This window comes from Propithecus coquereli, unplaced genomic scaffold (genome assembly GCF_000956105.1).
Source record: "Propithecus coquereli isolate 6110/MARCELLA unplaced genomic scaffold, Pcoq_1.0 Scaffold247, whole genome shotgun sequence".
NCBI classification, from domain to species: Eukaryota; Metazoa; Chordata; class Mammalia; order Primates; family Indriidae; genus Propithecus; species Propithecus coquereli.
In genome coordinates, this window is record NW_012148030.1 from 1,007,528 (window position 1) to 1,022,059 (window position 14,532).

The following is a 14,532-nucleotide window of genomic DNA, read 5'->3' on the forward strand; positions in this document are numbered from 1 at the left end:
AAATTTTGAAGTATAAAATTTGCCTGGTGAAATATTTTTACAAATGTTAACGGTGATGTACAAATAAATAGTAATATTCTGAATCTGGTGAAAATAAAATTGTAGATCTCTTCTACTCTATATCATTTCTATCAAAAATAATTCTATAAATAAGTATCATACCTAAAGACAAAGTATATAAGAAAAACTGCAAATAAAGATGGTTTATGTCTGAACAAGTCAACATTCTCACAGTAGGATGAGATATACAAATTATTACTTACTCAGGCATTCTTTCAAAGCCAAAACTTGAACATTAGCTAACTTTTTTTCTCTCTGTACAACTTGCTCCCCAGAAAAATGTGGAAGTGATAATAAGTCAAAAGGAAAGCCTAAGAAATAGAAAAAAGTCAACATTAAAGATGCCCTATGCCATTAAATTAACATTCAGTTCTTATGAAATGAGTTATGACATGATTAAAAAATAAGTCAATCACTCACCTCCCTTGATCTTCTATATTTCAAAGTAAATAATAATAATTAAGCAGCAGAAAATAAGCATACTAAATTATTTTACATTTTAAACATTGACCTGACTCTTAAATTGAGGCAATTTAGGTAAGCAGAGAAGAATTTCCTGCATCGCATTTTCTTCTACCTGCTAAGAATTCACAGACGGAATATAGCAGCTAGTCTCTAAAGATACCCTCTACCCCTCAAACAAACCGCACCTCCTGTGATCCCTCCTTGTGCAGTCCCTTCCACAATGGATCCAGGCTCATCTATGTGCTAGATGGACCCAGGATAGCCTTAGCCAAATCTCTCCTGACTTTCTTCCTGCCTATAGTACTCAGAGTAACTGTAGAATGCACTGAGAATACACTATCTTAAGATAGGGAGGAACTTCCCAGACTGCTTGGGCTTTCTTCCTCTGTGCCCTAAAAGCAAGATGTCCTCCAAAGCTTTGCCCAGTGAGTTACCTGGGCCCTCAAGTACACAACCCAGGATTGCCTGCCTCTTGGAGTCCCTCAGCTGTGGTACAAGTGGGGCACACACAGTCAAGACTCTGTCTGCCCCGGGCAGCTTTCTTGAGTCTTGGGGGACCAACTCAGTTGCATGTGTGTATTTTCTGTCACACTGGACTCAGACAAATTGGTAACCAGTACAGAGTGGACCTAAACAGTAACCCAGGATGCAGTGGGCATTTAGACTCCTATTCCTGGTTGTTGGCACAGTGATGATCTTTGCTATTCTCCACACTATGGGAGTCCTCCCTCAAGCTAATGATTATTGAACCTGCGTGGCACTATGTAACCAATGAGGTATGGTACAAGTGAAAATGAATAACTTCTGGGCTAAGACACAGAAAGCCTTGCAGATTCTTAAACCAATAGCTCTAAGGGAAGTCAGGAACCATGTAAGAAGTCAGACTAACCTGAGAACATTATATTATGAAGAAGCTCAAGCTAGCCAGGGGGAAAGGACATGTGGTGGGAAAATCAGCCCTCATCTGTTCCAGCCGTCCCAGCCCAGGCACCAAATGTGGGAGTGAAGAAGCTATCTTGGATACCAAACCTTGTGGAATCTTCAAATGACGGAAGCCCTAGCTGTATGTCATTGTGATTGTACGTGAGAACTCAAAATAGAAACATCCAGCTGAGTCCACTCAACCCACAGGACCATGAGAGAGAATAACAAATTGTTGTTTTTAAGCTAAATTTGGGATAGTTTTGTCGTGCAGCAATAGATAACCAAAACACAGAGCTTGGGAAGAAAAGAGAAAGATGGGCAATAAAATAGAACAAGAGGCTTGAGAGTAAGTAAATGAAACATGAGAAATATATTATAGAAAAATAATATGTATTTAAAGTGGAAAATACTAAAAATTTCATTTTTGTAACTGAAGGCTGGACATACTAAATTTTACTAAGAGTAATGTAAAAGGAATTAACTTTGCACTCTAAACTGTAAAAGTATGTTTTATGTTTAAAGTAAAAGGTTAATTACATTTAATGTCTAATATTTCTTCTACCTAAAACCACAAAAGTCAACCACACATCCAAACAAATATAAAATGTTTCTCCACCTAAAGTTAACACTTACTCAATTTGGCTTCTTCTGTCTTTGTTTTCATCTTTCCATGAATTAAACTGAGTACAAACGAGCCATTGATCTGGTTGGCTGAGTGAATCAATGTAGCTTTACACCTTCTATTGCTATTACCTTGTAACAAGAGATAATAGCTAGAACACTCTCCTTTCACTTCAACATCTGGAACTAAACAAAAACAGCCACCTTATTAAGTATATGAACATTCAGCACACAACATGGCAGAGGCATACATTTGACCCACAGGATATAATAGAATTTCTACGTTATTTTAAAATAAGCTGTTATTCAATACACTGAGGGCTAGTAGTTCATTTAATTGAGAAAGCTGTTAAAGCACAGAATCGTAACAAAAATGATTCTCACCAAGCATAAACTGCTTATTTTAAATTATAACTATGTGTACTCATTCATTAACTTTTGATGAGGTTATTAGAGTTCCAAGGTATTTTTCTTACATTATAAAATCAATAATGTATCAACTACTATTTCCAACTTGTATTTCTTTAAAGTGGGATAAACTGACTCCTGCAAGCACACACAACTTAATTGGTGGGAGTAGAAGTGTGTAGCTATATTTGAGAGTAGCTTTTTGCTTCTTGCAGTGGGCAGCCATAATGTGTTTTATAGAGGGAACGGAGAGCATTCATTAATCTGGCATGCCAGTTATGTGAAGGTCACTTAAGACAGCTTCTAGTATATTTTAAAAACAAATCAAGTGAGGGTTATGGTGAAGGTTGAAGAAAAACTGTGAAGCCTTTGAGATTAAAAATAGAAGTAGAATACTTTTTGTTGAAGATGGTGAATTGGACATAAGCATTTATATTCGCTATCTCCTGAAATTCCACTAAATGAGAATAAAGAGGTTTTTAAAATAGCATAAATCTACAAGGAATAATATCTGGCAGAAGAGACAACAGCAACTAAAATTTGAAAGCAGGAAAGCATATGAACAATTGGTAACAGACTTCAATCTCTCAACTGTTAAGGAAGCTGAGAAAAACAACAGAGAAAGCCCCGAAGCAACACAATTTATACTGCAAGTGTCCTTGAGAGGCTCTGGAATGGTGGTCCCAGATGGCACTGGAAGCAAAATGAAGGTAGAATAGAAAGATTGAAAGCCAGCTTGGGAAGCAGTTAGGCTTCCTGATCCCTTCTTATTCTATTCAGTAAAATGACCACCTTTCCCAGATGAGAAGACTAGAGGTTTATTCTCTCGAGCAAATAAAACAAAGTATCTCTGGTTAGGAGACATAAGACAGAGTTGAGGATTGGAGTCCTAAATTGATAATCAGTGACTCTAAGTGAATGCTTATACACTGAATATTGAAGCCCATTACCTTTCTTCTTCTGCATAACTTCCAGAATTTTAAAAGCCAGATAGCAGAATTGAAACTTTTTGGAAATATGGCCAGTCCTAGAGGAATGGCTAAAGAGTCTCGACATTGAGGGGTCACCTAATATAATATCCCACTGAGATCACCATGAAATGAAGATCACAGTCAATAAGCTTTACCTCTATACCCAAATTTTTCAATCAGCTTTCTGATACTCTCTAGTAAATGTGAGCACGCAGCCAAAAATTATGGGACCTCAAGGTCCCATATGTCTAATGTGAAAACTAGACGCTGGCTGGTTCGAAGGTAGTGAGTTATCTCAATTGATTGTTCACAGTCAGCTGCAGATCAAACTCCTTGCTCTATTCCTTCTGCCCTTCTCACTATAGCTCTTTAGTCTAAAAAAAAAAAAAAAAAAGCCAAACTACTATTCTACTCTCTGCTTTTATAAATTTAACTATTTTAAATAATACAGAGAGTAGGAGGAAACTTTTGGAGGTGATATGTTTATGGCACAGGCTATGGTGGTTTCATAGATGTATACTTATCTCCAAATTGAAGTTTTATACATTAAGTACATATAGCTTTTTGCCAATCATACCTCAATAAAGTGGTTTAAAAAATAAAATAAAGAGCATATGGGAATTAAGAAAGCAGAAATAAATACTCCAACTAAATGATTAGGAGATAAATTTCAGTAAGTCTACTGGAAAGTAGAATAAAACAACAAAGAAATGGAAAATAGGAGAGAAAGGGAGAGAGAGAAACTGAGCCAGGAGGAACCGTCCCCAAACAAGGTCAAAACTGATGCTAAAGGGAGGTTACTGAAGTAAAGATAAAGGGCGTTTATAAAGAAATGTTCAAGGAATTGTGATGCTGGGATACCTGGGTCAATCAAATGAATACTAAATCAGGAGCTGGGAAAAAGGAATTGGGAAAGTGTGAAGGGCAAAGTCAAACAAGGAATAATAATGACAGTAATACAATCTTCTTGACTATAAGGGCTACATCATGTTCAACATCATAGTCCTGTCGGTTACAGCACTTAGAACATAGTAAGTGTTCAATAAATGTTGACTGATTCGCAAAGATGGAAAAAATTATTGTAATAGCCATTTAGTATGAGCATTAATAATGAAGCATTTCTTGAAATACTCACAGAAGGACAATAATCTGGAAGTGATTGTATAAAGCTAAGGAACTGCAGAGATATAAGAGATCTCAAAGAATAAGATGTCACTACAAAATAACTAAGTACTGGAGTTGACTCTGGCCCAATCTCAGGGAATGTTTCATGTGAGTTTGTTTGACTCCTTCCCTAGCATTCCATAAACATGTTCCACTGAAAGGCCCTCCTTCCTTGACATTCTTCTTGTTCTCTTCCCACTCTAATCTTGCCTTTTCAATCTTCTTTATCAGCCCCTTCAAACCCTCATGCATTTGCCCTTGCTTCATTTCCTCGTAATCAAGTATCCTCCCTAGGCAAGCACGTTTTCTCCTGACTGATTGCACCAATCCAAATCAATACATTAGGTTAGTGAAAGTTACCTCTTTAAAAAAGTATCTATGTCTCTATTTCCCTTAAGTTTATTTTAGGGGTTATTGGGATGGCAGGGTGAGAAAGTCAGACACACTCCCCAGCAATACAAGCACAACTGGTAAAATTATCCGAAGGTTACATAGCAAAGGAAACATTCATTCAGAAATATATTCTAAGATTAGATAAAAATTGTGAGAGTCTATAGCACTTCAGCCACCACCTACTTCTTCCCTACCCACTCCCAATGCAGATGGACGGAAGTTCCAGTGCAAACAGGTATGGCCAAGATGATTCTCTCTCTTCCCTCAGCTCTCAGTCAAGGGCTACAGTACATTATGGGGAGGGGCAGGCTGCCAGCATTTCTCATCCCCTCAAATCTGAGTTGAAGAGGCTAAATTCCTGATGAGTATGATGAATTCAGGGACTCTCTTCCTTCACCTAACCCCCACTCATATGGTACAGGCTCTGCCCTGGAATAGGCAAGCTAAGAAAAGTGGGGACCCAACTGCCCTCACATCAGCTCACTCACAGGGCAGAAGTTCTACACTGGGAGTGGTAAATAAAGAAGACTGGAAGCTACCACTCTGGCCCAGCGACCAAAGTAGTAGCTCAAAGATTTTGCCCAGGGGAAGAGACTTTAAGAACATAGCCCTAAACTCTTCCTCAAGAAACTGACTTTATTTGAAATAGAGTGTGGAGAAGTTTAAGCCTAAAGGTGATCTCAAAAACAATAGAAATTTGGTAATAAGCAAATAAAAGGAAGTTGGTAGTTCACTTAGTTAATAGAAACAAGCAAAAGATCTAGTTCATGAGAGAGAAACAGGGAAAGAGACAGCTAAGAAGAGACATCCATGTGCCAGACTCAATTCAAAGACTGGCCTTGAAAGCTACTCAAATTTAACTGGATCAGCAATTTAAATGGTTGTGCAGCAATTTAGGGCCCAGGGCAATGTCAATAACAATAAAGCAATGAACTGGCAATTAGTACAGACTAACAGCTGGATGTGAGACCAAATGAAGCAGACAAGGGAAAGATCAGGGAAACAGAAAGTGACAGATAGTCCTACAAAAACCACTGTATTCCTAGAATGAATGTGGCCACACGGAAGGCCACACCCTCTGGGGACTAACAGCAAAGCCTTTAATTGTGGAATAAATAGACTTTGTTAAAATAGCCTAGCCAACTCACAAAACAAATAAACAAACAACAAAAACAAATGTACTAAAAGGGGGGATTATTAACCAGTGGCTACAATATATTACCCAAAATGTCATTTTCATCAAAAAATTGTAAGCCATGCAAAGAAACAGGAATGTGTGACACATACACAGGGGAAAAAGCAGGTGACAGAAAAATGCCTGTGAGAGGGCCCAGAAGCCAGACATAACAAAGACTTTAAAGTAAACATAAATATGTTCAAAGAACTAAAGGAAACCATGCTTAAAGAAGAAAAAAAAGGTGAATATAAATAAAGATAGATACTACAAAAACTAAATGGAAATACTGGATTAGAAAAATACAATAAACTTAAAAGGGCTAAAATCATACAAAGTACATGCTGTCATCACCATACAGTGAAATTAAAAACTAATAACAGAAAAAAGAGGAAATCCACTTTTAGATTTACACTCAAAATAATTTTAAACCTGTACATGTATATTCAGAGCAGCATTACTTATAATAGCCCAAAAGTGTCAAGAGCCCAAATGTCCATCATCTGATGTGTGAATAAATAAAATGTGGTATATCCAAACAATGGAACATTATTCAGCAATAAAAAGAATGAAGTACTGGTACATGCTACAACATGGGTGAACCTTGAAAACTTATACTAAGTGAAAGAAACTGGTCACTAAATATTGTATGATTACACATGTGAAATGTTCAGAATAATCAAATCTATACAGACTAAAACAGATTAGAGGTTACCCAGGGATAGGGGAAGGGATGGGTGGTAGGAATGGGAAGTGACTTCTAATGGGTATGGGTTTCTTTCTGGGGAGACAAAAATGTCCTAAAATTGATTGTAGTAATGGTTGCACAACTCTGTGGTTATATGAAAAACCACTGAATTATATACATTAAATAGGTAAAATGTATGGTATGTGAATTATATCTCAATAAAGCTGTTTTTAAAATTTATATTTATCTTAGGAATGTAAAGTTCTACTTACAAAAAGAAAGTTCTTTACAGTAGACAACCACACAGTATATAATAGTGTCAAATCGTCTACATTGTATAGAATTTTATATATATACATGTATATCCCAAAATGCTAAGGAAGAAAAAAACTACTGTAATTTTATTACAATGGTAACAGTTTATTTCACAGATATGAACATACTATGGGTTACAGCCTAGCTCTCAAGACAATCATGAAGTATAAAAAACAAATTCTGCAATTAGATTGCAACAAAAAACATTAATCCTGTTCATAAACAGTTTTAGAAAAAGAATTTAAAGAAAGGTTATTAGAAAGGACAAACATTTGTTACCAGTTTTACTTTAAACTAAGGTTTGCCAAAAGATACAGTGACCTCAATTCATTTACCATCTTAGCACTTTGCCAATTCAAATGATATGTGTCTCTGCAGTCTATGACATCCTTTCCACGTTTATTTTAAACCCACATCACCTTCATTAGCATCTTAATCACTGAAGCCTGTACTTACAACAATCTTATTTTTCTCAAAAGAAATATTTACTTTAAAGAACTCCCCTAACCATAATGACTGTGTAGTCATTTAAAAAATGTTGTTCCAGATTTGGCAGGAGTTAACTGAAGACTTATTAAATAACTTTTATGTAAACACCGCAGAGTAACAGATTTACAATTAGTACAGTTATTCCACTCTCACCATTCTTCTTAAAGAAATAAGAGAAAATGATTATAAAAGAAAATTTCTTTCCAGTTTCAACTGTTCTATTTATACTTATTTATCAACCACTAAGGGGATGTTTGGCTTGCATGCTCCTTCTCTACCAAAAACATACATACATTTTGGATATACTATATAGATAAAATGGAAGAAGCAGAAACTACCAAGTGTTCGCTTGTTGCACCAAATTTTACAAATAACATATAAACCACGATGAAGTCTTACATTGTTAGCAGTATTTTGTTAACAAATTAATTCTTATATAACAATAATCAAGTCATTCTATGTCAATAAGTTTCTTAGTGGTTCTTAAAATTGTACAACATTCCTTTCTTTTTAACAGTTAAACAATATGAAAACAAAATCGTACTATTCTAAAGGGGAAATATATCTCATGTAATGTAAGGGAAAATAAAAATATCCCAGGACAACTGGGGAAATGGGATATTCTGGGTAAGTCAATACTCTGACTTACCAATCAATTATTTTAATAATCATACTAAAAGTTAAACAACAAAATAAAATCTAGCCTTCAATGCAGGCATTTTAGGAGGCTATACTCTTTTCAACAATGATATCACTGTTTAATTCTAGACTCAACTTTTGAAACAGCCCTTAGTGCCAGGTGAGGAGGCACAATCAAAAATAGTCAATCTAATTACTTCATACTCATAAAGCATCTTCCAAAATGTATTACTTAGCTTGGTCCCCCAATTTATTCATCAGACTAAGCTCAGAACAATTTAGCATAAAATTTCAAGGAGTGCAATGCGCACCACCCGAAGGATGGACATATTTGAAACAAGGACTTGGAGGGGGGGGACCAAGGGCAACATACGTAACCTAAACATCTGTACCCCCATAATATGCTGAAATAAAAGAAAAAGAAAAAAAAAATTTAGCTGCCACTGAGGTTGTCCAAGAAAATGCCTATGGCTCAATTCTAAAAAAAATATAAAATGGTTTAAAAAATGGTGGTATTGTTGAATAGGTATGAAGTCTCCTAATGTGAAAATTACAAAAATTCAGAAGGATTTATAAATTCCACCATGACTATTTTACACAAATAACATTAGGATGATAAACTGTATACATTTCCTCTCAGTTACAATATAGTAAAATATGCAATTTGAAAGCTATAATGAATAGAGAAGCTAGTCAGAAGATATTTCAAGATCTTACTCATTATGAACAATGATTTCTTAATTGTTCTACATAGAAAGCATGTAAGATTGGACAGAATAACAAATAGCTACTGCAAAGTTTACAGTGTTTACCTTGATTACTAATTTGATTCAAACAAATTTAAGATACAATAAATATTATTATCCTCATTTTCTATGTAAGGAATTAAAGACCCAAAGCAGTGATTTTCAACCCCTTTTCAAGCCTCAAAGCCTTTGAAGAACTCTCTACGGTAACAGTGATTCTCTAGTCTAGGAATAAAGAGAGTAGCACTTAGGCCAGAGGTTATCAATCCTGGATGGACACTTGAATCACCTGGGGTACATTTACAAACTATTGATGTCCTGGGTCTCAGAGATTTGAATTAAACTGTTCTCAGGTGGGGCCCAGTTATTTTTTAAAAATAGCTGTCAAGGTGATTCTAATTTGTAGCTAATGTTAAGAATCACTGAATGAGAGAGAGAAACAAAGCACTGCATTTAGGTTGCAGGACCTTCAGGTGATTCTTACAAAAAAATAAAGATCTTTAACGAGGTATAATTTATATGTATATTTACACATGTACATACATATATTAAAGTCTAACTTTGAAAACTTTAGTGAAATTTATACAATTGAGTATCCATCATTATAATCCAGTTTTGGAAAACTTCCATCACACCTTTACAGTCAATCTTCCTCCTACCTATGGCCTCAGGCAAGCAATGATCTGTTTTCTGTCTCCTTTTACCTTTTATAACAGAAATTTCTTATGAACAATCATACAATAAATACCTTGTCTGGCTTGATTTACATACTTAGCATGTTTTTCAGGTACAACCCAAACCCTTCATGCCTTTTCACATTTGCATAGTTTCCAGTTCTTAGCCATTACGAATAATGCTTTTATAAACATTTTCTTACAAGCCTTTGTGTGAACATATGTTCTCATTTCTCCTGGCTAAGTATCTAGGAATGAAGAGGCTGGGTTGTAGAGTTAAGGGTAAGTTTAACTGCCAAACTGTTATTCTTAGTAGCTGTACTATTTTACAACCCCACCAACAATGTGTGAGATTTGCAGTTTCTCCACATCCTCATCAACATTTGATAGTCACTATTTTTAATTAGAGCCATTCTCGTAAGTGTATCGTAGGATCACATTTTGGTTGTAATTTGCATTTCCCAAAGACTCATGATGTTGAGCATCTTCTCATGTGCTTTATTAGCCATTCATGTATCTTCTTTGGTGAAATGTCTATTCAAGTCTTTTGCCCACTTATTAACTGAGTTACTATTGAACTCTAAGATTTTTTTCATGTATCTGCCCATTGTCAGATATAAGATTGGACCTATTTTCTCTTAGTGAGTAGCTTTCTTAATTTTCTTAATAGTGTTTTCCAAAAAGTGAATATTTTAAATTTTGGTGAATGCTACTCTATAGTTCTTTTTTATAGATCATGCTTTTGGTATATCTCTATGCTATCTTATAGAAGCTTTATAGTTTTAGATCTTAAATTTAGTTATATATGAGCCATTTTGAGCTAATTTGCATGTAAAGTCTAAATATAACCCATATATGGATATACAATTTTTCCAGCACTGTGTTGAGGAGACTATTCCTTTCCCATTGGAATCTTTGTCTTTACTGTTTCATTGATCTGTGTATCCTTAGTCCAATACCACACTGTCTTGATCACTGTGGCTTTATAGTTTAAGTCATGAAATCAGGTAGTGCAAGCTCTCAACTCTTGTTCTTTTGGTAGATTATATTCCTCAACATTTTATTCATTGATTTCTGGTCTATTTTCTTCCTTCTACTCACTTAGATTAGGTCTTCCTGCTTCTTGAGGTTGATGCTTAGTTTACTGATTTTTTATCTTTCTTCCATTCTAAGATAAATAGTTAAGATCTTGTTAGTACTGCTTTATCTGCTTTCCATACATTTGATATATTTTAATTTTATTCATTCAGTGAAACCTATTTTCTAATTTCCTTTTTGACTTCTTCTTTGACCTATAGGTTATTTAGAAGTGTGTTAAATTCCAAATAGTTGAGGGATTGCTCAGATTTCTTTCTGTTGTTGATTTCTAACTTAATTCCATTATAATTCGAGAACATACTCCATTGTACATTATTTCTTTCCTTTTAAATTTATTGAGATTTGTTTAATGGCTTAGCATATATATATATAAGTCCATCCTGAAGAATGTTCTATATGTGCTTGAAAAGAATGAGTACAATGTTGAACGGAGTGTTCAGTAAAAGTCAGTACAGTCGAGTTGGTTAAAAGTTTTCACCGCTGTATTCCTAGCACCTAGAATAAATGAATGAAAGGAAGGACTGACTGACTGACTGAACAAATAAGGTCACAAAGGAATAAAATCAGGGAATAGTTTTAGGAAATAATACAAAGTTTGAAGACTCTGGGACATGTAGGGCAACAACAGAGAACAACTGGGCATAAACCAGTAGGTTATAGAGAAACAAGAGTTATAGTGTAGGACAATGATCTTGGGAGTTGATACTCTATTTGGGATAGCAAGAAAGGCTATTATTAGTGGTATTAGGACAGGGATACCAAGTTTTCCAGGTGCAAGAGTTATTGAAACTTTTACACTAGCTAAAACTTAGCTTCTCTATTTTTACAAAAAAAGTTCTGTGGAGATAAGAATTTCCCTCACAGAAAGGGTTATGGGTAGAATAGAACTTAATAATCAACTGTTGAGTTTTACCTTGTTTCTACTTCTAAGATAAAATAAATACTGTAAAGTGTGAGCTTAATCAGCCCTAAATGATCCAGCCTAATCAGTAGTCAACAATCTGTCTTCAAGATTATCATGTAATCTACCTCTTATTCTTATTCAGAAGTTACCAGTATTAATCCTCAAATTTCAAGAGGTGATAATTGTAAAAAGTCACATCAAGCCACATGACATTTTCTTCAAGTTGCAATGAAAATCATGCAACCCCCCCAAGAGTAAATTCTAAATCAATAAATTACTTTAAAATTAGAACCTTCAACATAATGGCTGTTTGAAGTTGGACAAAATCACAAGAGAAAAAATAAATAATAGATAGGCTGTCCAGAATATACTCAGAAGTTTATTTAGTAGATGTTAATATAATTAACTGATTACATATATCTAATTGGTCTTATACATATATAATGCTATGAAATGGATAATTATTATCCTACGATTTCATGTAGTATAAGTGAAATTGACTGTATCGCCACCCAGCAAATCTATTTCTGATTTGGTTTTAGCATCTGCCAAAATCACTAAATATACAATTGTTCCCTGAGGGTAGATGAGAAGGGTTAAAGCTGTACTTATTCATTCACTAATACGGTGCAATAAGTTATATTAATAATGTCTCTTCCTTGAACTCTTATTAAGGCTATGTTAGGTCATACACTCTGGAAGTGCCCTCCACTTTGCCTTCATATTGTCAGCTAAACGGACTGATAATTATTTTTCAAAGTATATTCCTCACTTGACTATAAATTTCACAAAAAAAAAGACCATGAATCTACTTCCTCAAATGCAGAAACCCAGTTTGACTCTCCTTTATTTCCCATACTTTGCATCATACCCTATATAAATGGTATTTTGATGAGGATGTTAATGATAACTTGCTAGGGACTTCCAAAGACCATTTACTAAATCATTTCCTAACTTTTCCTCCACTTTCATCTTAAATGCAGGTACAGCTGGCCCTCCCTATCTGTGGGTTCCACATCACGGATTCAACCAACTATTGACTGAAAACATTCGGGGGAAAAAAACCCAATAAGTAACAATACAACAATAAAAAATACAAATTTTTAAAATAATGAAGTATAACAACTATTCATATAGCATTTACATTGTATAGACATTATAAGTAATGAGGAGATGATTTAAAGTACACAGGAGGATATGCCTAGGTTATGTGCAATTACTACTCCATTTTACATAAGAGACTTAAGCATTTATGGATTTTGGTATCTGCAGGAGTCCTAGAGCCAATCCCCTGTGGATACCAAGGGACCACTGTATTTCAAAAGACTCTATTCTTGGCTCTCTTCTCTAGCCATGTTTTTTATGTATTTTTTTTTTCAACCTTTCCTAATTATTACCTGTATGCACGTATGGTAGGTTTTTACATCAGTGAAGAGGCTTCCCATTATTCACACCTTTGGATAATCACCTCCCCCTTGAATCTGGGCCATTCTGTGACTAGCTTTAAATAATAGAATGTAGGAGAAGTGAGACGGGGCCAGTTCTGGAACTAAGCCTTAAAATGTCTTGGCAGCTTCAACTTCATGTGTTTGTCCTAAGTCACCAGGTAAAAATTCCAGCTAACCTGCTGGAGAGATCATGTGAAAAGACTACGTGGCAAGGAAAAGGCTCTGGGACTACAGAAAGACAGAAAGCCAGCTGGCTCTGGAGCCCAGCTAAACTCAACCTCCAAACAACCCATAAGTCCAATGGAGCACAATGAATGACCACTGGTAAGATAAGTAGAAGAACTAGCCTGCTGAGGCAGCTTAGCTTGCAGAATCATGAGCAAATAAAATGTTGCCTACTTTAAGCCACTAAATTTTAGCGTGGTCTACTATACAACAGATAAACAAAAGTGCTGGTAAACTTGAAATCTAAATCTCCAGATATGACTGTTCTCTAGAGATCTAGATCTAGATTTAAATTTCCACATAGATAACTTACCTGCATTTCAAATTCAATATTTGCTAAAATGGAATTCAGTATCTTCCCTATTTCCTCTATAGTACTGTGTAAATAGCTGATTTTAAAATTGTATTCCTTGGAATTCTAGGGCCCTGTGGAGTTTTTCTACAGATTTCTTCACAATATTCCTGGCACAAATGTTTCAATTACAGTTATTAGTCCCATAACATCATGGGTCACAAAAACTAACTAGAAGCTCAAAAAAAATTAAACAAATTATTGTTCAATTTTAAAAAAAACATTTATATCCAAGCAAAAGTATGAAGGAATACCCTTTAACTGGCTTTGGGAAAGTAACATTTTGAGACAATTACCTCATGAAATAACTAGAATTTGAACTTGATCTCTGATTTTATAACAGAAGGTAACGTTTCATTTTTATAGTGACATCTTGAACATACTAGATTATTAGAGAGGCAACACAGTAGAGTGGTAAGGAGCATACAGCATAGGTTCAAATCCTTGGAGAAGTTATAGAGCTATTAATTGGCCAAGCTGATAGGTTCTATATAGGTTCTACAACAGCTCTGTAACTTCTCCAAGCCCCAAGTTCCTCATCTGTAAAATGGTGATAAAAATAAGTATAAAGAGTTATTATAAATACTAAATGAATCAATATTTCTAAAGGACAGTACTTAGAACACTGTGTAACATAGTTAAGCTGTTAAACAAGTTCTAGTAATTTTTGCAGAAAATTGTAATCACAGGTTTATTTTTTTAATGTACCATATAATAAATGAAGCACTTTATTTTCACAAATTCAATTCATGAAATGTCTCTAAGAAACCCACG

At 34.9% G+C, this 14,532-nt stretch overlaps 1 protein-coding gene across 1 annotated transcript in view; it reads right to left on the reverse strand.

The window, feature by feature from the left end:
• The window catches only part of MTBP (MDM2 binding protein), a 92,264-nt gene that overhangs the window by 44,408 nt on the left and 33,324 nt on the right, over positions 1 to 14,532 (reverse strand). The window contains exons 7-9 of the mRNA XM_012646545.1: positions 3,810 to 3,823; positions 2,083 to 2,256; positions 264 to 371 (exon numbers count right to left, since the gene is read on the reverse strand). Coding sequence (XP_012501999.1) covers positions 264 to 371; positions 2,083 to 2,256; positions 3,810 to 3,823 — 296 coding nt within the window. The remainder of the gene's footprint in view (positions 1 to 263; positions 372 to 2,082; positions 2,257 to 3,809; positions 3,824 to 14,532) is intronic.